Source organism: Oncorhynchus keta, unplaced genomic scaffold (genome assembly GCF_023373465.1).
Source record: "Oncorhynchus keta strain PuntledgeMale-10-30-2019 unplaced genomic scaffold, Oket_V2 Un_contig_27095_pilon_pilon, whole genome shotgun sequence".
Lineage (NCBI taxonomy): Eukaryota > Metazoa > Chordata > Actinopteri > Salmoniformes > Salmonidae > Oncorhynchus > Oncorhynchus keta.
In genome coordinates, this window is record NW_026285337.1 from 39,472 (window position 1) to 67,265 (window position 27,794).

General features: G+C 43.0%; 1 protein-coding gene and 2 long non-coding RNA genes across 7 annotated transcripts in view; 1 reads left to right on the forward strand and 2 right to left on the reverse strand.

Annotated features, from left to right (window-relative positions):
• The window catches only part of rab3ip (RAB3A interacting protein (rabin3)), a 55,329-nt gene that overhangs the window by 22,963 nt on the left and 4,572 nt on the right, over positions 1 to 27,794 (forward strand). The window contains 6 exon segments of the mRNA XM_052506636.1: positions 4,686 to 4,840; positions 5,307 to 5,349; positions 12,494 to 12,622; positions 17,465 to 17,577; positions 18,941 to 19,040; positions 19,926 to 19,995. Of these exon segments, the coding sequence (XP_052362596.1) occupies positions 4,686 to 4,840; positions 5,307 to 5,349; positions 12,494 to 12,622; positions 17,465 to 17,577; positions 18,941 to 19,040; positions 19,926 to 19,995 (610 nt within the window).
• Positions 652 to 4,611, reverse strand: LOC127922795 (uncharacterized). Its single transcript, XR_008112367.1, has 7 exons — positions 4,448 to 4,611; positions 4,045 to 4,107; positions 3,617 to 3,799; positions 3,270 to 3,423; positions 1,825 to 1,992; positions 1,430 to 1,570; positions 652 to 671 (listed from the first exon to the last, which is right to left on the reverse strand). It is a non-coding gene; the product is annotated as an uncharacterized LOC127922795 (long non-coding RNA).
• On the reverse strand, positions 12,986 to 14,024 carry LOC127922797 (uncharacterized). Of its 5 annotated transcripts, none has more exons than XR_008112375.1 (3): positions 13,965 to 14,024; positions 13,235 to 13,739; positions 12,986 to 13,141 (listed from the first exon to the last, which is right to left on the reverse strand). It is a non-coding gene; the product is annotated as an uncharacterized LOC127922797 (long non-coding RNA). The 5 variants fall into 5 exon arrangements; XR_008112371.1 differs by having other exon boundaries at positions 13,000 to 13,141; positions 13,375 to 13,739; XR_008112373.1 differs by having other exon boundaries at positions 13,000 to 13,281; positions 13,375 to 13,739.

Genomic DNA, 27,794 nt, shown 5'->3' on the forward strand with positions numbered 1-27,794 from the left:
AGATAGACCTGTTCCTCACCTCTCTCTGTCAGAACGGTGTGAGACGAGAAGATAGACCTGTTCCTCACCTCTCTGTCAGAACGGTGTGAGACGAGACAGAAGATAGACCTGTTCCTCACCTCTCTGTCAGAACGGTGTGAGATGAGACAGAAGATAGACCTGTTCCTCACCTCTCTGTCAGAACGGTGTGAGACGAGACAGAAGATAGACCTGTTCCTCACCTCTCTGTCAGAACGGTGTGAGACGAGACAGAAGATAGACCTGTTCCTCACCTCTCTGTCAGAACGGTGTGAGATGAGACAGAAGATAGACCTGTTCCTCACCTCTCTGTCAGAACGGTGTGAGACGAGACAGAAGATAGACCTGTTCCTCACCTCTCTGTCAGAACGGTGTGAGATGAGACAGAAGATAGACCTGTTCCTCACCTCTCTGTCAGAACGGTGTGAGATGAGACAGAAGATAGACCTGTTCCTCACCTCTCTGTCAGAACGGTGTGAGATGAGACAGATAGACCTGTTCCTCACCTCTCTGTCAGAACGGTGTGAGATGAGACAGATAGACCTGTTCCTCACCTCTCTGTCAGAACGGTGTGAGATGAGACAGAAGATAGACCTGTTCCTCACCTCTCTGTCAGAACGGTGTGAGATGAGACAGATAGACCTGTTCCTCACCTCTCTGTCAGAACGGTGTGAGATGAGACAGATAGACCTGTTCCTCACCTCTCTGTCAGAACGGTGTGAGACGAGACAGAAGATAGACCTGTTCCTCACCTCTCTGTCAGAACGGTGTGAGACGAGACAGAAGATAGACCTGTTCCTCACCTCTCTGTCAGAACGGTGTGAGATGAGACAGAAGATAGACCTGTTCCTCACCTCTCTGTCAGAACGGTGTGAGATGAGACAGAAGATAGACCTGTTCCTCACCTCTCTGTCAGAACGGTGTGAGACGAGACAGAAGATAGACCTGTTCCTCACCTCTCTGTCAGAACGGTGTGAGATGAGACAGAAGATAGACCTGTTCCTCACCTCTCTGTCAGAACGGTGTGAGATGAGACAGAAGATAGACCTGTTCCTCACCTCTCTGTCAGAACGGTGTGAGACGAGACAGAAGATAGACCTGTTCCTCACCTCTCTGTCAGAACGGTGTGAGATGAGACAGAAGATAGACCTGTTCCTCACCTCTCTGTCAGAACGGTGTGAGACGAGACAGAAGATAGACCTGTTCCTCACCTCTCTGTCAGAACGGTGTGAGATGAGACAGATAGACCTGTTCCTCACCTCTCTGTCAGAACGGTGTGAGATGAGACAGAAGATAGACCTGTTCCTCACCTCTCTGTCAGAACGGTGTGAGACGAGACAGAAGATAGACCTGTTCCTCACCTCTCTCTGTCAGAACGGTGTGAGATGAGACAGATAGACCTGTTCCACACCTCTCTGTCAGAACGGTGTGAGATGAGACAGATAGACCTGTTCCTCACCTCTCTGTCAGAACGGTGTGAGATGAGACAGAAGATAGACCTGTTCCTCACCTCTCTCTGTCAGAACGGTGTGAGACGAGACAGAAGATAGACCTGTTCCTCACCTCTCTGTCAGAACGGTGTGAGATGAGACAGAAGATAGACCTGTTCCTCACCTCTCTGTCAGAACGGTGTGAGATGAGACAGAAGATAGACCTGTTCCTCACCTCTCTGTCAGAACGGTGTGAGATGAGACAGAAGATAGACCTGTTCCTCACCTCTCTGTCAGAACGGTGTGAGATGAGACACAGATAGACCTGTTCCTCACCTCTCTGTCAGAACGGTGTGAGATGAGACAGAAGATAGACCTGTTCCTCACCTCTCTCTGTCAGAACGGTGTGAGATGAGACAGAAGATAGACCTGTTCCTCACCTCTCTGTCAGAACGGTGTGAGATGAGACAGAAGATAGACCTGTTCCTCACCTCTCTGTCAGAACGGTGTGAGATGAGACAGAAGATAGACCTGTTCCTCACCTCTCTCTGTCAGAACGGTGTGAGATGAGACAGATAGACCTGTTCCACACCTCTCTGTCAGAACGGTGTGAGATGAGACAGATAGACCTGTTCCTCACCTCTCTGTCAGAACGGTGTGAGACGAGACAGAAGATAGACCTGTTCCTCACCTCTCTCTGTCAGAACGGTGTGAGATGAGACAGATAGACCTGTTCCTCACCTCTCTGTCAGAACGGTGTGAGATGAGACAGATAGACCTGTTCCTCACCTCTCTGTCAGAACGGTGTGAGATGAGACAGATAGACCTGTTCCTCACCTCTCTGTCAGAACGGTGTGAGATGAGACAGATAGACCTGTTCCTCACCTCTCTGTCAGAACGGTGTGAGATGAGACAGAAGATAGACCTGTTCCTCACCTCTCTCTGTCAGAACGGTGTGAGATGAGACAGATAGACCTGTTCCTCACCTCTCTGTCAGAACGGTGTGAGACAGAAGATAGACCTGTTCCTCACCTCTCTGTCAGAACGGTGTGAGACGAGACAGATAGACCTGTTCCTCACCTCTCTGTCAGAACGGTGTGAGATGAGACAGATAGACCTGTTCCTCACCTCTCTGTCAGAACGGTGTGAGATGAGACAGAAGATAGACCTGTTCCTCACCTCTCTGTCAGAACGGTGTGAGACGAGACAGAAGATAGACCTGTTCCTCACCTCTCTCTGTCAGAACGGTGTGAGATGAGACAGATAGACCTGTTCCTCACCTCTCTGTCAGAACGGTGTGAGATGAGACAGAAGATAGACCTGTTCCTCACCTCTCTGTCAGAACGGTGTGAGACAGAAGATAGACCTGTTCCTCACCTCTCTGTCAGAACGGTGTGAGATGAGACAGATAGACCTGTTCCTCACCTCTCTGTCAGAACGGTGTGAGATGAGACAGAAGATAGACCTGTTCCTCACCTCTCTGTCAGAACGGTGTGAGATGAGACAGAAGATAGACCTGTTCCTCACCTCTCTGTCAGAACGGTGTGAGATGAGACAGATAGACCTGTTCCTCACCTCTCTGTCAGAACGGTGTGAGATGAGACAGAAGATAGACCTGTTCCTCACCTCTCTGTCAGAACGGTGTGAGATGAGACAGAAGATAGACCTGTTCCTCACCTCTCTGTCAGAACGGTGTGAGATGAGACAGATAGACCTGTTCCTCACCTCTCTGTCAGAACGGTGTGAGATGAGACAGATAGACCTGTTCCTCACCTCTCTGTCAGAACGGTGTGAGATGAGACAGATAGACCTGTTCCTCACCTCTCTGTCAGAACGGTGTGAGATGAGACAGAAGATAGACCTGTTCCTCACCTCTCTGTCAGAACGGTGTGAGATGAGACAGATAGACCTGTTCCTCACCTCTCTCTGTCAGAACGGTGTGAGATGAGACAGAAGATAGACCTGTTCCTCACCTCTCTGTCAGAACGGTGTGAGATGAGACAGATAGACCTGTTCCTCACCTCTCTGTCAGAACGGTGTGAGACGAGACAGAAGATAGACCTGTTCCTCACCTCTCTGTCAGAACGGTGTGAGATGAGACAGATAGACCTGTTCCACACCTCTCTGTCAGAACGGTGTGAGATGAGACAGATAGACCTGTTCCACACCTCTCTGTCAGAACGGTGTGAGATGAGACAGATAGACCTGTTCCTCACCTCTCTCTGTCAGAACGGTGTGAGATGAGACAGATAGACCTGTTCCTCACCTCTCTGTCAGAACGGTGTGAGATGAGACAGATAGACCTGTTCCTCACCTCTCTGTCAGAACGGTGTGAGATGAGACAGATAGACCTGTTCCTCACCTCTCTGTCAGAACGGTGTGAGACGAGACAGAAGATAGACCTGTTCCTCACCTCTCTGTCAGAACGGTGTGAGATGAGACAGATAGACCTGTTCCTCACCCTCTCTGTCAGAACGGTGTGAGATGAGACAGATAGACCTGTTCCTCACCTCTCTGTCAGAACGGTGTGAGATGAGACAGATAGACCTGTTCCTCACTCTCTCTGTCAGAACGGTGTGAGATGAGACAGATAGACCTGTTCCTCACCTCTCTCTGTCAGAACGGTGTGAGATGAGACAGATAGACCTGTTCCTCACCTCTCTGTCAGAACGGTGTGAGATGAGACAGATAGACCTGTTCCTCACCTCTCTGTCAGAACGGTGTGAGATGAGACAGAAGATAGACCTGTTCCTCACCTCTCTGTCAGAACGGTGTGAGATGAGACAGATAGACCTGTTCCTCACCTCTCTGTCAGAACGGTGTGAGATGAGACAGATAGACCTGTTCCTCACCTCTCTGTCAGAACGGTGTGAGATGAGACAGATAGACCTGTTCCTCACCTCTCTGTCAGAACGGTGTGAGATGAGACAGAAGATAGACCTGTTCCTCACCTCTCTGTCAGAACGGTGTGAGATGAGACAGATAGACCTGTTCCTCACCTCTCTGTCAGAACGGTGTGAGATGAGACAGATAGACCTGTTCCTCACCTCTCTGTCAGAACGGTGTGAGATGAGACAGAAGATAGACCTGTTCCTCACCTCTCTGTCAGAACGGTGTGAGATGAGACAGAAGATAGACCTGTTCCTCACCTCTCTGTCAGAACGGTGTGAGATGAGACAGATGGACCTGTATCTATAGGGTTCTAGATGTGTGAGACCTGTTCCTCCCCTCCCCCAGATTGATGTGCTCCAGGCGGAGGTGAGCCCAGAAGAAGACCTTGGTCCTTCCTCACCTCCCCTGTCAGAACTTCCTGGGGGCTCCAAGGCTCCTCTTCAAGAAGGGTGAGATGAGACAGATAGCAGCGCCATGCTCAGCGGACAGGAACTGAGCTGGCACACAGCCCATCGAACGAGACTGCAGAGAGGAAGATAGACCTGTTCCTCACCTCTCTGCCCATCAACGAGACTGTAGAGAGGTAACACACACACACAGCCCATCATGAGACTGTAGAGATAACAGACAGATAGACCACACCCATCATACGAGACTGTCAGAGAGGTGTGAGATGAGACAGACAGCCCATCATACGAGACTGTGAGAGAGGTAACACCACACACACACAGCCCATCATACGAGACTGTAGAGAGGAGACACACACATACACACACCACAGCCCATCATACGAGACTGTAGAGATGAGACACACACACACACACTGTTCCACACAGCCCATCATCACGAGACTGTAGAGAGGACACACACACACACACACTGTTCACACACAGCCCATCATACGAGACTGTAGAGAGGAGACACACACACACACACACACACACAGCCCATCATACGAGACTGTAGAGAGGTAACACACACACAGCCCATCATACGAGACTGTAGAGAGGTAACCTGTTCCACACACACACAGCCCATCATACGAGACTGTAGAGAGGTAACACACACACACACACACAGCCCATCATACGAGACTGTAGAGAGGTAACACACACACACACACAGCCCATCATACGAGACTGTAGAGAGGTAACACACACACACACACACACACAGCCCATCATACGAGACTGTAGAGAGGTAACACACACACACACAGCCCATCATACGAGACTGTAGAGAGGTAACACACACACACACACACACAGCCCATCATACGAGACTGTAGAGAGGTAACACACACACACACACACACACAGCCCATCATACGAGACTGTAGAGAGGTAACACACACACACAGCCCATCATACGAGACTGTAGAGAGGTAACACACACACACACACACACACAGCCCATCATACGAGACTGTAGAGAGGTAACACACACACACACACACACAGCCCATCATACGAGACTGTAGAGAGGTAACACACACACACACACAGCCCATCATACGAGACTGTAGAGAGGTAACACACACACACACACACACAGCCCATCATACGAGACTGTAGAGAGGTAAACACACACACAGCCCATCATACGAGACTGTAGAGAGGTAACACACACACACACACACACAGCCCATCATACGAGACTGTAGAGAGGTAACACACACACACACACAGCCCATCATACGAGACTGTAGAGAGGTAACACACACACACACACACACACACACACACACACAGCCCATCATACGAGACTGCAGAGAGGTACACACACACACACACACACACACACACACACACACACACACACAGCCCATCATACGAGACTGTAGAGAGGTAACACACACACACACACACAGCCCATCATACGAGACTGTAGAGAGGTAACACACACACACACACACACACAGCCCATCATACGAGACTGTAGAGAGGTACACACACACACACACACACACACACACACACACACACACACACAGCCCATCATACGAGACTGTAGAGAGGTAACACACACACACAGCCCATCATACGAGACTGTAGAGAGGTAACACACACACACACACACAGCCCATCATACGAGACTGTAGAGAGGTAAACACACACACACACACACAGCCCATCATACGAGACTGTAGAGAGGTACACACACACACACACACACACACACACACACAGCCACACACACACACACACACACACACACACACACACACACACACACACACACACAGCCCATCATACGAGACTGTAGAGAGGTAACACACACACACACACACACACACACACACACACACACAGCCCATCATACGAGACTGTAGAGAGGTAACACACACACACACACACACACACACACACAGCCCATCGTACTAGACTGCAGAGAGGTAACACACACACACACACACACACACACACACACACACACACACACACATGGACGTAACACACACAGACATGCAGTCAGACGTAATCACCCTCTGGACTCCTTCAGTTACCTCCTGCTCTTGTCTTCCTGAACTATTTCACTGCTGGCTGTTTCAGTTTCCCTGCTTCATTTAAATGGCAGATGGCTCCACATGTCAGCCAGGGCTTCTGCTCTGCACATGTCAGCCAGGGCTTCTGCTCTGCACATGTCAGCCAGGGCTTCTGCTCTGCACATGTCAGCCAGGGCTTCTGCTCTGCACATGTCAGCCAGGGCTTCTGCTCTGCTCTCCACATGTCAGCCAGGGCTTCTGCTCTGCTCTGCACATGTCAGCCAGGGCTTCTGCTCTGCTCTGCACATGTCAGCCAGGGCTTCTGCTCTGCACATGTCAGCCAGGGCTTCTGCTCTGCTCTGCACATGTCAGCCAGGGCTTCTGCTCTGCTCTGCACATGTCACATGTCAGCCAGGGCTTCTGCTCTGCTCTGCACATGTCAGCCATTGATTCATCTTGCCTGAGTAGTGAGTCATTTATTATCAACTCCTTATTGATTCATCTTGCCAGTGAGTCATTTATTATCAACTCCTTATTGATTCATGTTGCCTGAGTAGTGAGTGATTTATTATCAACTCCTTATTGATTCATGTTGCCTGAGTAGTGAGCTTATTGATTCATCTTGCCTGAGCAGTGAGTCATTTATTATCAACTCCTTATTGATTCATGTTGCCAGTGAGTCATTTATTATCAACTCCCTATTGATTCATCTTGCCTGAGCAGTGAGTCATTTATTATCAACTCCTTATTGATTCATGTTGCCTGAGCAGTGAGTCATTTATTATCAACTCCTTATTGATTCATGTTGCCTGAGCAGTGAGTCATTTATTATCAACTCCTTATTGATTCATGTTGCCTGAGCAGTGAGTCATTTATTATCAACTCCTTATTGATTCATGTTGCCTGAGCAGTGAGTCATTTATTATCAACTCCTTATTGATTCATCTTGCCTGAGCAGTGAGCCGTTTATTATCAACTCCTTATTGATTCATCTTGCCTGAGCAGTGAGTCATTTATTATCAACTCCTTATTGATTCATGTTGCCTGAGTAGTGAGTCATTTATTATCAACTCCCTATTGATTCATCTTGCCTGAGCAGTGAGTCATTTATTATCAACTCCTTATTGATTCATGTTGCCTGAGCAGTGAGTCATTTATTATCAACTCCTTATTGATTCATGTTGCCTGAGCAGTGAGTCATTTATTATCAACTCCTTATTGATTCATGTTGCCTGAGCAGTGAGTCATTTATTATCAACTCCTTATTGATTCATGTTGCCTGAGCAGTGAGTCATTTATTATCAACTCCTTATTGATTCATCTTGCCTGAGCAGTGAGTCATTTATTATCAACTCCTTATTGATTCATCTTGCCTGAGCAGTGAGCCGTTTATTATCAACTCCTTATTGATTCATCTTGCCTGAGTAGTGAGTCATTTATTATCAACTCCTTATTGATTCATGTTGCCTGAGTAGTGAGTCATTTATTATCAACTCCTTATTGATTCATGTTGCCTGAGTAGTGAGTCATTTATTATCAACTCCTTATTGATTCATCTTGCCTGAGTAGTGAGTCATTTATTATCAACTCCTTATTGATTCATGTTGCCTGAGTAGTGAGTCATTTATTATCAACTCCCTATTGATTCATCTTGCCTGAGCAGTGAGTCATTTATTATCAACTCCTTATTGATTCATGTTGCCTGAGCAGTGAGTCATTTATTATCAACTCCTTATTGATTCATGTTGCCTGAGCAGTGAGTCATTTATTATCAACTCCTTATTGATTCATGTTGCCTGAGTAGTGAGTCATTTATTATCAACTCCTTATTGATTCATGTTGCCTGAGTAGTGAGTCATTTATTATCAACTCCTTATTGATTCATCTTGCCTGAGTAGTGAGTCATTTATTATCAACTCCTTATTGATTCATGTTGCCTGAGTAGTGAGTCATTTATTATCAACTCCCTATTGATTCATCTTGCCTGAGCAGTGAGTCATTTATTATCAACTCCTTATTGATTCATGTTGCCTGAGCAGTGAGTCATTTATTATCAACTCCTTATTGATTCATGTTGCCTGAGCAGTGAGTCATTTATTACCAACTCCTTATTGATTCATCTTGCCTGAGCAGTGAGTCATTTATTATCAACTCCTTATTGATTCATCTTGCCTGAGTAGTGAGTCATTTATTATCAACTCCTTATTGATTCATGTTGCCTGAGTAGTGAGTCATTTATTATCAACTCCTTATTGATTCATCTTGCCTGAGCAGTGAGTCATTTATTATCAACTCCTTATTGATTCATGTTGCCTGAGCAGTGAGTCATTTATTATCAACTCCTTATTGATTAATCTTGCCTGAGCAGTGAGCCGTTTATTATCAACTCCTTATTGATTCATCTTGCCTGAGTAGTGAGCCGTTTATTATCAACTCCTTATTGATTCATCTTGCCTGAGTAGTGAGTCATTTATTATCAACTCCTTATTGATTCATGTTGCCTGAGTAGTGAGTCATTTATTATCAACTCCTTATTGATTCATCTTGCCTGAGTAGTGAGTCATTTATTATCAACTCCTTATTGATTCATCTTGCCTGAGTAGTGAGTCATTTATTATCAACTCCTTATTGATTCATGTTGCCTGGGTAGTGAGTCATTTATTATCAACTCCTTATTGATTCATGTTGCCTGAGCAGTGAGTCATTTATTATCAACTCCCTATTGATTCATGTTGCCTGAGCAGTGAGTCATTTATTATCAACTCCCTATTGATTCATGTTGCCTGAGCAGTGAGTCATTTATTATCTGCCTTGTTCCCCTGAACAAGGCAGTTAACCCACTGTTCCCCTGAACAAGGCAGTTAACCCACTGTTCCCCTGAACAAGGCAGTTAACCCACTGTTCCCCTGAACAAGGCAGTTAACCCACTGTTCCCCTGAACAAGGCAGTTAACCCACTGTTCCCCTGAACAAGGCAGTTAACCCACTGTTCCCTGAACAAGGCAGTTAACCCACTGTTCCCTGAACAAGGCAGTTAACCCACTGTTCCCTGAACAAGGCAGTTAACCCACTGTTCCCCTGAACAAGGCAGTTAACCCACTGTTCCCCTGAACAAGGCAGTTAACCCACTGTTCCCCTGAACAAGGCAGTTAACCCACTGTTCCCCTGAACAAGGCAGTTAACCCACTGTTCCCCTGAACCAGGCAGTTAACCCACTGTTCCCCTGAACAAGGCAGTTAACCCACTGTTCCCTGGTAGGCCGTCATTGTAAATAAGAATTTGTTCTTAACTGAGTTGCCTGGTTAAATGCAGATTTAAAATAGGCAGTGGAGGGGGCAGCAGGTAATGACCATGACATCAGCGTTCCTACTGTAGCTGTATCAAGGTGACATAGTGTAACAGTCAGTTTGAGACCGACACAATGTGAAATCCCCATCAGAAATAACACACGTGTCATGAAACCATTGTTCTACTGTAGGAGCGTTTTAGTCCTGGTTTCTCTGGCCAGCTGCCCTGTCTGTCCCTGTTACTGTTGACACCAGATTACAGCCACACCTGTACATTGAAAAAGTTCATAGACATGTTTTTTGGTGGAGGGAGACCCTCTCTCTGTCTTTTTCTCCCCTGCTCCCTCCCTCCCTGTCTCTCTCTCATACGGTAATGTCTTTGGGTCAGTGAAACCTTACCCAGAGATAAATCACCGATCCATCAGCCCTCTCTTTTACCTCTCACTCCTCATCTTCTCTCTGCTGCTGAGGGCTAGGGTTATTATTCTGCATATTTCCTCCTTCCTCTCTCTCTTTCTCTCTCCTCCACGCTCTCTCTCTCTCCTCTAGCTCTCTCTCTCTCCTCTAGCTCTCTCTCTCTCTCTCCTCTAGCTCTCTCTCTCTCTCTCCTCTAGCTCTCTCTCTCTCTCTCCTCTAGCTCTCTCTCTCTCTCTCCTCTAGCTCTCTCTCTCTCCTCTATCTCTCTCCTCTAGCTCTCTCTCTCTCCTCTAGCTCTCTCTCTCTCCTCTAGCTCTCTCTCTCTCCTCTAGCTCTCTCTCTCTCCTCTAGCTCTCTCTCTCTCCTCTAGGTCTCTCTCTCCTCTAGGTCTCTCTCTGTCTCTCTCTCTTTAGGTCTGTCTCTCTCTCTTTTGATCTCTCTCTCTCTTTTGATCTCTCTCCTCTAGGTGCTCTCTCTCCTCTAGGTCTCTCTCTCTCTCTCCTCTAGGTCTCTCTCTCTCTCTCCTCTAGGTCTCTCTCTCTCTCTCCTCTAGGTCTCTCTCTCTCTCTCTCCTCTAGGTCTCTCTCTCTCTCTCCTCTAGGTCTCTCTCTCTCTCTCCTCTAGGTCTCTCTCTCTCTCTCCTCTAGTTCTCTCTCTTGCTCTTTCCACCCTTCCCCTCCCTGTTTGCAGTGACCCTCATGAAGCTGGACTATCAGTAGGTATGAATAGGAGTGAAACTGAGATCTGTGAGCACTGCAATACAGCAGAATGAATCGTCCATAACTATCTTCCTGGAGGCTGACGAGGGGATCTGGATGTGTGGTCTGTTGGTGTGTGGAAGTTATGTTGTCCAGGTATGTGTGTGACATTAAAGTGTCTACTTTGCTCCTCCTCCTCTTCCTCCACCCCGACTCCTCCTTCCTCCACCACTACTCTTCCTGCTCCTCCTCCTCTTCCTCCACCCCGACTCCTTCTTCCTCCACCCCTCCTCTTCCTGCTCCTCCTCCTCTTCCTCCACCCCGACTCCTTCTTCCTCCACCCCTACTCTCCCTGCTCCTCCTCCTCTTCCTCCACCCCCGACTCCTTCTTCCTCCACCCCTCCTCTTCCTGCTCCTCCTCCTCTTCCTCCACCCCCGACTCCTTCTTCCTCAACCCCTACTCTTCCTGCTCCTCCTCCTCTCCCTCCACCCCTCCTCTTCCTGCTCCTCCTCCTCTCCCTCCACCCCTACTCTTCCTGCTCCTACTCCTCCTTCCTCCACCGATACTCTTCCTGCTCCTCCTCTTCCTCCACCGATACTCTTCCTGCTCCTACTCCTCCTTCCTCCACCGATACTCTTCCTGCTCCTCCTCTTCCTCCACCGATACTCTTCCTGCTCCTACTCCTCCTTCCTCCACCGATACTCTTCCTGCTTCCTCCACCGATACTCTTCCCTCCTCCTTCCTCCACCGATACTCTTCCTGCTCCTCCTCCTCTCCCTCAACCCCTACTCTTCCTGCTCCTCCTCTCCCTCCACCCCTACTCTTCCTGCTCCTACTCCACCCCTACTCTTCCTGCTCCTACTCCTCCTTCCTCCACTGATACTCTTCCTGCTCCTCCTCCTCCTTCCTCCACCCCTACTCTTCCTGCTCCTCCTCCACCCCTACTCTTCCTGCTCCTACTCCTCCTTCCTCCACCCCTACTCTTCCTGCTCCTCCTCCACTCCTACTCTTCCTGCTCCTACTCCTCCTTCCTCCACCCCTACTCTTCCTGCTCCTTCCTCCACCCCTACTCTTCCTGCTCCTACTCCTCCTTCCTCCACCCCTACTCTTCCTGCTCCTCCTCCTCCCTCCACCCCTACTCTTCCTGCTCCTCCTCCACCCCTACTCTTCCTGCTCCTACTCCTCCTTCCTCCACCCCCTACTCCTCCTTCTGCTCCTACTCCTCTTCCTCCACCCCCTACTCCTGCTCCTCCTCCTCCTCTTCAGCTGGACAGTCTCCTGTTTAGTGAGTTTAAGTTGTGGAAGGAGGAGCCCAGTCTGGAGAGGAACAGCTCCTTCCTGGAGAGAGTCTACAGAGAGGACATCTACCCCTGTCTCACCTTCTCCAAGAGTGAGGTACACACACACACACACACACACACACACACACACACACACACACACACACACACACACACACACACACACACACACACACACACTCACCATCTCCAAGAGTGAGGTACACACACACACACACACCTCACCACCTCCAAGAGTGAGGTACACACACACACACACACACACACACACACACACACACACACACACACACACACACACACACACACACACCTCACCTCCTCAAAGAGTGAGGTACACACCACACACACACACCTCACCTCCTCAAAGAGTGAGGTACATACACACACACACACACACACACACACACACACACACACACACACACACACACACACACACACATAGTATAATGTCTGGAGCTGTTATAACCTGTGTATTCCATCAGGGAGCAGTATAATGTCTGGAGCTGTTATAACCTGTGTATTCCATCAGGGAGCAGTATAATGTCTGGAGCTGTTATAACCTGTGTATTCCATCAGGGAGCAGTATAATGTCTGGAGCTGTTATAACCTGTGTATTCCATCAGGGAGCAGTATAATGTCTGTTATAACCCAGTCTGTGTATTCCATCAGGGAGCAGTATAATGTCTGGAGCTGTTATAACCTGTGTATTCCATCAGGGAGCAGTATAATGTCTGGAGCTGTTATAACCTGTGTATTCCATCAGGGAGCAGTATAATGTCTGTTATAACCCAGTCTGTGTATTCCATCAGGGAGCAGTATAATGTCTGGAGCTGTTATAACCTGTGTATTCCATCAGGGAGCAGTATAATGTCTGGAGCTGTTATAACCTGTGTATTCCATCAGGGAGCAGTATAATGTCTGGAGCTGTTATAACCTGTGTATTCCATCAGGGAGCAGTATAATGTCTGGAGCTGTTATAACCTGTGTATTCCATCAGGGAGCAGTATAATGTCTGGAGCTGTTATAACCTGTGTATTCCATCAGGGAGCAGTATAATGTCTGGAGCTGTTATAACCTGTGTATTCCATCAGGGAGCCAGTATAATGTCTGGAGCTGTTATAACCTGTGTATTCCATCAGGGAGCAGTATAATGTCTGTTATAACCTGTGTATTCCATCAGGGAGCAGTATAATGTCTGTTATAACCTGTGTATTCCATCAGGGAGCAGTATAATGTCTGTTATAACCCAGTCTGTGTATTCCATCAGGGAGCAGTATGTCTGGAAATGTCTGGAGCTGTTATAACCTCATCAGCAGTATGTCTGGAAATGTTGTTATAACCTGTGTATTCCATCAGGGAGCAGTATAATGTCTGGAGCTGTTATAACCTGTGTATTCCATCAGGGAGCAGTATAATGTCTCTGTTATAACCCAGTCTGTGTATTCCATCAGGGAGCAGTATAATGTCTGGAGCTGTTATAACCTGTGTATTCCATCAGTATAATGTCTGGAGCTGTTATAACCTGTGTATTCCATCAGTGGAGCAGTATAATGTCTGGAGCTGTTATAACCTGTGTATTCCATCAGTATAATGTCTGGAGCTGTTATAACCTGTGTATTCCATCAGGGAGCAGTATAATGTCTGGAGCTGTTCTGTACTAGTGTTGTCAACCCTCTGTGTCTAGTGTTCTGTGTTGTCATTAGTGTTCTGTACTAGTGTTGTCATTAGTGTTCTGTACTAGTGTTGTCATTAGTGTTCTGTACTAGTGTTGTCATTAGTGTTCTGTACTAGTGTTGTCATTAGTGTTCTGTACTAGTGTTGTCATTAGTGTTCTGTACTAGTGTTGTCATTAGTGTTCTGTACTAGTGTTGTCATTAGTGTTCTGTACTAGTGTTGTCATTAGTGTTCTGTACTAGTGTTGTCATTAGTGTTCTGTACTAGTGTTGTCATTAGTGTTCTGTACTAGTGTTGTCATTAGTGTTCTGTACTAGTGTTGTCATTAGTGTTCTGTACTAGTGTTGTCATTAGTGTTCTGTACTAGTGTCATTAGTGTTCTGTACTAGTGTTGTCATTAGTGTTGTCATTAGTGTTCTGTGTTGTCATTAGTGTTCTGTACTAGTGTTGTCATTAGTGTTCTGTGCTAGTGTTGTCATTAGTGTTCTGTGCTAGTGTTGTCATTAGTGTTCTGTGTCATTAGTACTAGTGTTGTCATTAGTGTTCTGTACTAGTGTTGTCATTAGTGTTCTGTACTAGTGTTGTCATTAGTGTTCTGTACTAGTGTTGTCATTAGTGTTCTGTACTAGTGTTGTCATTAGTGTTCTGTACTAGTGTTGTCATTAGTGTTCTGTACTAGTGTTGTACTAGTGTTGTCATTAGTGTTCTGTACTAGTGTTGTCATTAGTGTTCTGTACTAGTGTTGTCATTAGTGTTCTGTACTAGTGTTGTCATTAGTGTTCTGTACAAGTGTTGTCATTAGTGTTCTGTACTAGTGTTGTCATTAGTGTTCTGTACTAGTGTTGTCATTAGTGTTCTGTGCTAGTGTTGTCATTAGTGTTCTGTGCTAGTGTTGTCATTAGTGTTCTGTAGTGTTGTCATTAGTGTTCTGTCTAGTGTTGTCATTAGTGTTCTGTACTAGTGTTGTCATTAGTGTTCTGTACTAGTGTTGTCATTAGTGTTCTGTACTAGTGTTGTCATTAGTGTTCTGTACTAGTGTTGTCATTAGTGTTCTGTACTAGTGTTGTCATTAGTGTTCTGTACTAGTGTTGTCATTAGTGTTCTGTAGTGTTGTGTTCTGTACTAGTGTTGTCATTAGTGTTCTGTACTAGTGTTGTCATTAGTGTTCTGTACTAGTGTTGTCATTAGTGTTCTGTACTAGTGTTGTCATTAGTGTTCTGTACTAGTGTTGTCATTAGTGTTCTGTGCTAGTGTTGTCATTAGTGTTCTGTTGTCATTAGTGTTCTGTACTAGTGTTGTCATTAGTGTTCTGTACTAGTGTTGTCATTAGTGTTCTGTACTAGTGTTGTCATTAGTGTTCTGTACTAGTGTTGTCATTAGTGTTCTGTACTAGTGTTGTCATTAGTGTTCTGTACTAGTGTTGTCATTAGTGTTCTGTACTAGTGTTGTCATTAGTGTTCTGTACTAGTGTTGTCATTAGTGTTCTGTACTAGTGTTGTCATTAGTGTTCTGTGCTAGTGTTGTCATTAGTGTTCTGTACTAGTGTTGTCATTAGTGTTCTGTACTAGTGTTGTCATTAGTGTTCTGTACTAGTGTTGTCATTAGTGTTCTGTACTAGTGTTGTCATTAGTGTTCTGTACTAGTGTTGTCATTAGTGTTCTGTAGTGTTCTGTAATAGTGTTGTCATTAGTGTTCTGTACTAGTGTTGTCATTAGTGTTCTGTACTAGTGTTGTCATTAGTGTTCTGTACTAGTGTTGTCATTAGTGTTCTGTACTAGTGTTGTCACCATACCACCATTTTAACTTCCAACCCAATACCAGCTTTACTATCACAATACTCTATAGCATCACATAATAATAATAATAATATATGCCATTTAGCAGACGCTTTTATCCAAAGCGACTTACAGTCATGTGTGCATACATTCTACGTATGGGTGGTCCCGTGAATCGAACCCACTACCCTGGCGTTACAAGCGCCATGCTCTACCAACTGTGCCACAGAAGGACCACATCACTTGATACAAAAACTATATCACACATATTAAAGGCATATTAGCCAAAGTTACAGAATGGCACTTGATCCAGACAGATGAACTCAGCTTTTGAGTTCAATATCATTACATTTTAAATGCTTTACTTGCAACATTGTTCATGGAGACAACCGTATATATAGAATAAATTATACAATCATATACAATCAATCAGACTTTTACCAATCTGACTACATAACTCCATAATGGTAATCAGTTATTGGAATGGTCCATCTCTATTGGTTAACTGGGTAAATCAGGATGTCGACTAGGTCTATTCCTAATACAGGTGGATGTATATTATTCAATAGGAGTGTATAGGAGTTGTTTTGGCTGATTTCATGAGGCTACAGACGACAAACAATCTCTTTTCATTGAGTTATTCAGCTTGTTTTGGCTGATTTCATGAGGCTACAGACAACAAACAATCTCTTTTCATTTACGACTTATTGGTGACGGCTAAGAGAACATATCGTACTGATTAACAACATTTGTGTAGAAAAAAAAGCAATCTCTTCTTTCTAGAAGTGTGCGCTGTCTCTTTAAATGAGTGTCATTTGTTAGGCTGATTGTGGCTATGGAATCTACTGGAAACCAGGAGGAGGCAAAGGAGAGAATTTAGTTTTTGGTGCTGCAAGGGAGACTAAGTCAATTAATAAAGTTTGTGGTGACAATCAGCTTTAAAATCAGCGTATTTTGCATTATGGTTTGGATATTATCACAAACAAAGTACGAGGGTAGTGAATTCAGCTGTAGTCGAGTTAGAAAAGTTTGCCTACATTTTAAACCTGGAAGCTACCGGTATCGTCCTGCATTGTTAAACATTTCTGGCCTGTATGGACATTGTTTTGCGAACCGTAATGAACAATTTCATTACGGTCCGTGTGGCATTATTCAAGCGTGTCAGTGTCTGTGCAGCATGAGTGGGGACTGTGGAGCTAATGCAGCCCAGAACAGTCTAAAATATACAGTACACTGAATAGACTGATCTGTTACACTGCCCTCTTGTGGCAGAATAGAGGTACTGACAGATGAGAAAAACTGACACTTACTGAAAGAAGTATTTAGAAATGTTGACTAAAACTAGAAGTAACTGAAGCAGTACTGTCTATAAATATAATGTACTTTTACCCTGACCCCTAACATCTGACCTCATCTTGGACGCTGTGGACTTAAGGTGGGCTTCAGAGCACTTTCACCCTTAACTCTAACCTCTCCTGTAGCTGGGGTCGGCCATCTTGGAGGCAGTGGAGAGGAACACGCTCAGTGTGGAGCCGGTGGGCTTCCAGACGCTGCCTGTCGTCAAGGCATCTGCTGTGGAGTGTGGAGGACCAAAGTGAGTACGCTAACAACTACCCCAGCTGACAACTACCCCAGCTGACAACTACCCCAGCTGACAACACGTTGACGACTACCCCAGCTGACAACTACCCCAGCTGACAACTACCCCAGCTGACAACTACCCCAGCTGACAACACGTTGACGACTACCCCAGCTGACAACTACCCCAGCTGACAACTACCCCAGCTGACAACTACCCCAGCTGACAACTACCCCAGCTGACAACTACCCCAGCTGACAACTACCCCAGCTGACAACTACCCCAGCTGACAACACGTTGACGACTACCCCAGCTAACAACGACCCCAGCTAACACGCTGACCACGACCCCAGCTAACACGCTGACCACGACCCCAGCTAACACGCTGACCACGACCCCAGCTAACACGCTAACGACCACGAATCCTAGGGGGAGATTACAATGTACTGAAACTGCTATCCTCCTTCCTCACCCAACCGTGACCAATCAGAATCCACCGCTGACAATTGACTTCCTGATAATGTCTCTGACCTTGGTTAGAATATTGGGTGGATTAAAGGAGATTATTTGTTCAATTTGGGGGAATTATGTTTTTGTTCTCAGTGGTTCCCTGTCTGTGTGAAGGGAATACAATGTGTTTACCCAAAGACCTCATTCATTCTGGTTCCACACTGCTCTCTCACCATTTCTTTCATTCTTCCTCTCGCTCTGTGTCTCTCCCCCTCGCTCTGTGTCTCTCCCCCTCGCTCTGTGTCTCTCCCCCTCGCTCTGTGTCTCTCCCCCTCGCTCTGTGTCTCTCCCCCTTGCTCTGTGTCTCTCCCCCTCGCTCTGTGTCTCTCCCCCTCGTTCTGTGTCTCTCCCCCTCGCTCTGTGTCTCTCCCCTCGCTCTGTGTGTCTCTCCCCTCGCTCTGTGTGTCTCTCCCCTCGCTCCTCTCCCCCGCTCTGTGTGTCTCTCCCCCTCGCTCTGTGTGTGTCTCTCCCCTCGCTCTGTGTGTGTCTCTCCCCTCGCTCTGTGTGTGTCTCTCCCCCGCTCTGTGTGTGTCTCTCCCCCTGCTCTGTGTGTGTCTCTCCCCCCCTCTGTGTGTGCTCCCCTGCTCTGTCTGTGTCTCTCTCCCTCTGTGCTCTGTCTGTGTCTCTCCCCCTCGCTCTGTCTGTGTCTCTCCCCCTCGCTCTGTCTGTGTCTCTCCCCTCGCTCTGTCTGTGTCTCTCCCCCTCGCTCTGTCTGTGTCTCTCCCCCTCGCTCTGTCTGTGTCTCTCCCCCTCGCTCTGTGTGTGTCTCTCCCCCTCGCTCTGTGTGTGTCTCTTGGTTTCAGAAACCACTTGGTTTCAGAATGGTCTTTCTTACCACTGTCTCTCTGTTTCTTGTCTCTCCTCACAGAAAGTGTGCCCTTAGTGGCCAGACCAAAACCTGCAAGCACAGAATCAAGTTTGGTGATTCCAGCAACTATTACTACGTGTCTCCTTTCTGTCGTTATCGGGTGAGTTTTACCACGTCTACAGCACTCTCATTTATCAACCTGTAATCCCCTACAACGTCTACAGCACTCTCATTTATCAACCTGTAATCCTCTACGACGTCTACAGCACTCTCATTTATCAACCTGTAATCCCCTACGACGTCTACGGCACTCTCATTTATCAACCTGTAATCCCCTACGACGTCTACAGCACTCTCATTTATCAACCTGTAATCCCCTACGACGTCTACAGCACTCTCATTTATCAACCTGTAATCCCCTACGACGTCTACAGCACTCTCATTTATCAACCTGTAATCCCCTACGACGTCTACAGCACTCTCATTTATCAACCTGTAATCCCCTACGACGTCTATAGCACTCTCATTTATCAACCTGTAATCCCCTACGACGTCCACAGCACTCTCATTTATCAACCTGTAATCCCCTACGACGTCCACAGCACTCTCATTTATCAACCTGTAATCCCCTACGACGTCCACAGCACTCTCATTTATCAACCTGTAATCCCCTACGACGTCCACAGCACTCTCATTTATCAACCTGTAATCCCCTACAACGTCTACAGCACTCTAATTTATCAACCTGTAATCCCCTACGACGTCCACAGCACTCTCATTTATCAACCTGTAATCCCCTACGACGTCCACAGCACTCTCATTTATCAACCTGTAATCCCCTACGACGTCCACAGCACTCTCATTTATCAACCTGTAATCCCCTACGACGTCTACAGCACTCTCATTTATCAACCTGTAATCCCCTACGACGTCCACAGCACTCTGTTTTATTAACGTCTAATTCCCTGCATAAGAAAAGGATTCATGTCCACCATCTGTTTCACCAGTCTAGACATTTAACCTTGATCTCTCCCTCTCTCTCCAGATCACGTCAGTTTGTAACTTCTTTACCTACATCCGCTACATCCACCAAGGGCTGGTCAAGCTGCAGGACGGTGAGATCAGCTAGCAGTGCATTTCCTGTGACGCTGCAGCCATGTTGTTTTGCCTACAGTCACATGTGAATACACTTTGTCATTAGTGGTTTCAGCTAATGGGAAGCTTTGGATGGATCCCATGGATAGACGTGCTATCAGGAAACCACAGTAGAAGGCCACATGCATATGAATAAGTCACGTTGAGTAGTGTGTCTTATGGACCCAGTGGTGCTGTAGATCAGGCTAACTCAGCAGCAATCTGACATGGTGGAATCCTATCAGCATAGAAATGGAATACCTAGAAAGGGGAATCCCCATTCACCTCAACATTCTGATTCTATTTCTATGTCCATTACCGTAGAGGGTGGAGGCTCATCAGTCACACAGCTCATTTAGAGAAGTCTCCTTAAGGTTACCGACGAGCACAAGAACGCCATTGTTTTTCAATAGAGGAGACGAGTTCGGAGCCAAGCGATGATGTTTTTAACGTAGCCACGGAATGGCTGTTCTAGCATTTCGTCGTTTATAGGATTCCCACAATCTACAACAGTAGCCATTACATTACATTGCCCTACTGGCAGTCTTTAGTATCCAGTTGTCATGCTGACTATGTCCCTACAGTATAGTCAGAATGTGTTATAATGTCCCTACAGTATAGTCAGAATGTGTTATAATGTGTTATAATGTCTCTACAGTATAGTCAGAATGTGTTATAATGTCCCTACAGTATAGTCAGAATGTGTTATAATGTCCCTACAGTATAGTCAGAATGTGTTATAATGTCCCTACAGTATAGTCAGAATGTGTTATAATGTCTCTACAGTATAGTCAGAATGTGTTATAATGTGTTATAATGTCCCTACAGTATAGTGTGTTATAATGTCCCTACAGTATAGTCAGAATGTGTTATAATGTCCCTACAGTATAGTCAGAATGTGTTATAATGTCCCTACAGTATAGTCAGAATGTGTTATAATGTCTCTACAGTATAGTCAGAATGTGTTATAATGTCTCTACAGTATAGTCAGAATGTGTTATAATGTGTTATAATGTCCCTACAGTATAGTCAGAATGTGTTATAATGTCCCTACAGTATAGTCAGAATGTGTTATAATGTGTTATAATGTCCCTACAGTATAGTCAGAATGTGTTATAATGTCTCTACAGTATAGTCAGTTATAATGTCTCTGTTATCAGAATGTGTTATAATGTGTTATAATGTGTTATAATGTCCCTACAGTATAGTCAGAATGTGTTATAATGTCCCTACAGTATAGTCATGTGTTATAATGTCCCTACAGTATAGTCAGAATGTGTTATAATGTCCCTACAGTATAGTCAGAATGTGTTATAATGTGTTATATTAGTGGTTTCATGCTCCCTATACAGTATAGTCAGAATGTGTTATAATGTCCCTACAGTATAGTCAGAATGTGTTATAATGTCCCTACAGTATAGTCAGAATGTGTTATAATGTCCCTACAGTATAGTCAGAATGTGTTATAATGTCTCTACAGTATAGTCAGTTATAATGTCCCTGTATATAATGTGTTATAATGTCCCTACAGTATAGTCAGAATGTGTTATAATGTCCCTACAGTATAGTCAGAATGTGTTATAATGTCCCTACAGTATAGTCAGAATGTGTTATAATGTCCCTACAGTATAGTCAGAATGTGTTATAATGTGTTATAATGTCCCTACAGTATAGTCAGAATGTGTTATAATGTCCCTACAGTATAGTCAGAATGTGTTATAATGTCCCTACAGTATAGTCAGAATGTGTTATAATGTCCCTACAGTATAGTCAGAATGTGTTATAATGTCCCTACAGTATAGTCAGAATGTGTTATAATGTCCCTACAGTATAGTCAGAATGTGTTATAATGTCCCTACAGTATAGTCAGAATGTGTTATAATGTCCCTACAGTATAGTCAGAATGTGTTATAATGTCCCTACAGTATAGTCAGAATGTGTTATAATGTCCCTACAGTATAGTCAGAATGTGTTATAATGTCCCTACAGTATAGTCAGAATGTGTTATGTGTTATAATGTCCCTACAGTATAGTCAGGATGTGTTATAATGTGTTATAATGTCCCTACAGTATAGTCAGAATGTGTTATAATGTCCCTACAGTATAGTCAGAATGTGTTATAATGTCCCTACAGTATAGTCAGAATGTGTTATAATGTGTTATAATGTCCCTACAGTATAGTCAGAATGTGTTATAATGTCCCTACAGTATAGTCAGAATGTGTTATAATGTCCCTACAGTATAGTCAGAATGTGTTATAATGTCCCTACAGTATAGTCAGAATGTGTTATAATGTCCCTACAGTATAGTCAGAATGTGTTATAATGTACAGTATAGTCAGAATATAATGTCCCTACAGTATAGTCAGAAGAATGTGTTATAATGTCCTCTACAGTATAGTCAGAATGTGTTATAATGTGTTATAATGTCTCTACAGTATAGTCAGAATGTGTTATAATGTGTTATAATGTGTTATAATGTCTCTATAGTATAGTCAGAATGTGTTATAATGTCCCTACAGTATAGTCAGAATGTGTTATAATGTGTTATAATGTCCCTACAGTATAGTCAGAATGTGTTATAATGTCCCTACAGTATAGTCAGAATGTGTTATAATGTGTTATAATGTCCCTACAGTATAGTCAGAATGTGTTATAATGTGTTATAATGTCCCTACAGTATAGTCAGAATGTGTTATAATGTCCCTACAGTATAGTCAGAATGTGTTATAATGTCCCTACAGTATAGTCAGAATGTGTTATAATGTCCCTACAGTATAGTCAGAATGTGTTATAATGTCCCTACAGTATAGTCAGAATGTGTTATAATGTGTTATAATGTCCCTACAGTATAGTCAGAATGTGTTATAATATCCGTACAGTATAGTCAGAATGTGTTATAATGTCCCTACAGTATAGTCAGAATGTGTTATAATGTCCCTACAGTATAGTCAGAATGTGTTATAATGTCCCTACAGTATAGTCAGAATGTGTTATAATGTCCCTACAGTATAGTCAGAATGTGTTATAATGTCCCTACAGTATAGTCAGAATGTGTTATAATGTCCCTACAGTATAGTCAGAATGTGTTATAATGTCCCTACAGTATAGTCAGAATGTGTTATAATGTCCCTACAGTATAGTCAGAATGTGTTATAATGTGTTATAATGTCCCTACAGTATAGTCAGAATGTGTTATAATGTCCCTACAGTATAGTCAGAATGTGTTATAATGTCCCTACAGTATAGTCAGAATGTGTTATAATGTCCCTACAGTATAGTCAGAATGTGTTATAATGTCCCTACAGTATAGTCAGAATGTGTTATAATGTCCCTACAGTATAGTCAGAATGTGTTATAATGTCCCTACAGTATAGTCAGAATGTTATGTTATAGTCAGAATGTGTTATAATGTCCCTACAGTATAGTCAGAATGTGTTATAATGTCCCTACAGTATAGTCAGAATGTGTTATAATGTCCCTACAGTATAGTCAGATGTGTTATAATGTTATAAGTCAGTGTTATAATGTCCCTACAGTATAGTCAGAATGTGTTATAATGTCCCTACAGTATAGTCAGAATGTGTTATAATGTCCCTACAGTATAGTCAGAATGTTATAATGTGTTATAATGTCCCTACAGTATAGTCAGAATGTGTTATAATGTGTTATAATGTCTCTACAGTATAGTCAGAATGTGTTATAATGTCCCTACAGTATAGTCAGAATGTGTTATAATGTGTTATAATGTCTCTACAGTATAGTCAGTTATAATGTCCCTACAGTATATCAGAATGTGTTATAATGTCCCTACAGTATAGTCAGAATGTGTTATAATGTGTTATAATGTGTTATAATGTCCCAGTAGTCAGAAGTATAGTCAGAATGTGTTATAATGTCCCTACAGTATATCAGAATGTGTTATAATGTCCCTACAGTATAGTCAGAATGTGTTATAATGTCCCTACAGTATAGTCAGAATGTGTTATAATGTGTTATAATGTCCCTACAGTATAGTCAGAATGTGTTATAATGTCCCTACAGTATAGTCAGAATGTGTTATAATGTCCCTACAGTATAGTCAGAATGTGTTATAAGTTATAATAGTATAGTCAGAATGTGTTATAATGTCCCTACAGTATAGTCAGAATGTGTTATAATGTCCCTACAGTATAGTCAGAATGTGTTATAATGTCCCTATAATGTCCCTACAGTATAGTCAGAATGTGTTATAATGTCCCTACAGTATAGTCAGAATGTGTTATAATGTCAGTTATAATGTGTTAATAATGTCCCTACAGTATAGTCAGAATGTGTTATAATGTGTTATAATGTCCCTACAGTATAGTCAGAATGTGTTATAATGTCCCTACAGTATAGTCAGAATGTGTTATAATGTCCCTACAGTATAGTCAGAATGTGTTATATGTCCCTACAGTATAGTCAGAATGTGTTATAATGTCCCTACAGTATAGTCAGAATGTGTTATAATGTCCTACAGTATAGTCAGAAATGTGTTATAATGTCCCTACAGTATAGTCAGAATGTGTTATAATGTCCCTACAGTATAGTCAGAATGTGTTATAATGTCCCTACAGTATAGTCAGAATGTGTTATAATGTCCCTACAGTATAGTCAGAATGTGTTATAATGTCCCTACAGTATAGTCAGAATGTGTTATAATGTCCCTATAGTATAGTCAGAATGTGTTATAATGTGTTATAATGTGTTATAATGTCTCTACAGTATAGTCAGAATGTGTTATAATGTGTTATAATGTGTTATAATGTCTCTATAGTATAGTCAGAATGTGTTATAATGTCCCTACAGTATAGTCAGAATGTGTTATAATGTGTTATAATGTCCCTACAGTATAGTCAGAATGTGTTATAATGTCCCTACAGTATAGTCAGAATGTGTTATAATGTGTTATAATGTCCCTACAGTATAGTCAGAATGTGTTATAATGTCCCTACAGTATAGTCAGAATGTGTCATAATGTGTTAGTCAGAATGTGTTATAATGTCCCTACAGTATAGTCAGAATGTGTTATAATGTCCCTATAATGTCCCTACAGTATAGTCAGAATGTGTTATAATGTCCCTACAGTATAGTGTGTGTTATAATGTCCCTACAGTATAGTCAGAATGTGTTATAATGTGTTATAATGTCCCTAACAGTATAGTCAGAATGTGTTATAATGTCCCTACAGTATAGTCAGAATGTGTTATAATGTGTTATAATGTCCCTACAGTATAGTCATGTGTTATAATGTACAGTATAGTCAGAATGTGTTATAATGTCCCTCAGTATAGTCAGAATGTGTTATAATGTCCCTACAGTATAGTCAGAATGTGTTATAATGTCCCTACAGTATAGTCAGAATGTGTTATAATGTGTTATAATGTGTTATAATGTCCCTACAGTATAGTCAGAATGTGTTATAATGTCCCTACAGTATAGTCAGAATGTGTTATAATGTCCCTACAGTATAGTCAGAATGTGTTATAATGTCCCTACAGTATAGTCAGAATGTGTTATAATGTGTTATAATGTCCCTACAGTATAGTCAGAATGTGTTATAATGTGTTATAATGTCCCTACAGTATAGTCAGAATGTGTTATAATGTCCCTACAGTATAGTCAGAATGTGTTATAATGTCCCTACAGTATAGTCAGAATGTGTTATAATGTGTTATAATGTCCCTACAGTATAGTCAGAATGTGTTATAATGTCCCTACAGTATAGTCAGAATGTGTTATAATGTCCCTACAGTATAGTCAGAATGTGTTATAATGTCCCTACAGTATAGTCAGAATGTGTTATAATGTCCCTACAGTATAGTCAGAATGTGTTATAATGTCCCTACAGTATAGTCAGAATGTGTTATAATGTCCCTACAGTATAGTCAGAATGTGTTATAATGTGTTATAATGTCCCTACAGTATAGTCAGAATGTGTTATAATGTCCCTACAGTATAGTCAGAATGTGTTATAATGTCCCTACAGTATAGTCAGAATGTGTTATAATGTCCCTACAGTATAGTCAGAATGTGTTATAATGTGTTATAATGTCCCTACAGTATAGTCAGAATGTGTTATAATGTCCCTACAGTATAGTCAGAATGTGTTATAATGTCCCTACAGTATAGTCAGAATGTGAATGTGTTCAGAATGTGTTATAATGTCCCTACAGTATAGTCAGAATGTGTTATAATGTAATGTCCCTACAGTATAGTCAGAATGTGTTATAATGTCCCTACAGTATAGTCAGAATGTGTTATAATGTGTTATAATGTCCCTACAGTATAGTCAGAATGTGTTATAATGTCCCTACAGTATAGTCAGAATGTGTTCCTGTATAGTCAGAATGTGTTATAATGTCCCTACAGTATAGTCAGAAGTTATAATGTGTTATAATGTCCCTACAGTATAGTCAGAATGTGTTATAATGTCCCTACAGTATAGTCAGAATGTGTCTCCATGTGTTATAATGTCCCTACAGTATAGTCAGAATGTGTTATAATGTGTTATAATGTCCCTACAGTATAGTCAGAAATGTGTTATAATGTCCCTACAGTATAGTCAGAATGTGATGTGTTATAATGTGTTATAATGTCCCTACAGTATAGTCAGAATGTGTTATAATGTCCCAGTATATCTCCTGTTATAATGTCCCTACAGTATAGTCAGAATGTGTTATAATGTCCCTACAGTATAGTCAGAATGTGTTATAATGTCCCTACAGTATAGTCAGAATGTGTTATAATGTGTTATAATGTCCTACAGTTATAAGTCACAATATAGTCAGAATGTGTTATAATGTCCCTACAGTATAGTCAGAATGTGTTATAATGTCCCTACAGTATAGTCAGAATGTGTTATAATGTCCCTACAGTATAGTCAGAATGTGTTATAATGTCCCTACAGTATAGTCAGAATGTGTTATAATGTCCCTACAGTATAGTCAGAATGTGTTATAATGTCCCTACAGTATAGTCAGATGTGTTATAATGTCCCTACAGTATAGTCAGAATGTGTTATAATGTCCCTACAGTATAGTCAGAATGTGTTATAATGTCCCTACAGTATAGTCAGAATGTGTTATAATGTCCCTACAGTATAGTCAGAATGTGTTATAATGTCCCTATAGTATAGTCAGAATGTGTTATAATGTGTTATAATGTGTTATAATGTCTCTACAGTATAGTCAGAATGTGTTATAATGTCCCTATAGTATAGTCAGAATGTGTTATAATGTGTTATAATGTGTTATAATGTCTCTATAGTATAGTCAGGATGTGTTATAATGTCCCTACAGTATAGTCAGAATGTGTTATAATGTCCCTACAGTATAGTCAGAATGTGTTATAATGTCCCTACAGTATAGTCAGAATGTGTTATAATGTCCCTACAGTATAGTCAGAATGTGTTATAATGTGTTATAAGTGTTATAATGTCCCTACAGTATAGTCAGAATGTGTTATAATGTCTCTACAGTATAGTCAGAATGTGTTATAATGTGTTATAATGTCCCTACAGTATAGTCAGAATGTGTTATAATGTCCCTACAGTATAGTCAGAATGTGTTATAATGTGTTATAATGTCCCTACAGTATAGTCAGAATGTGTTATAATGTCCCTACAGTATAGTCAGAATGTGTTATAATGTCTCTACAGTATAGTCAGAATGTGTTATAATGTGTTATAATGTGTTATAATGTCCCTACAGTATAGTCAGAATGTGTTATAATGTCCCTACAGTATAGTCAGAATGTGT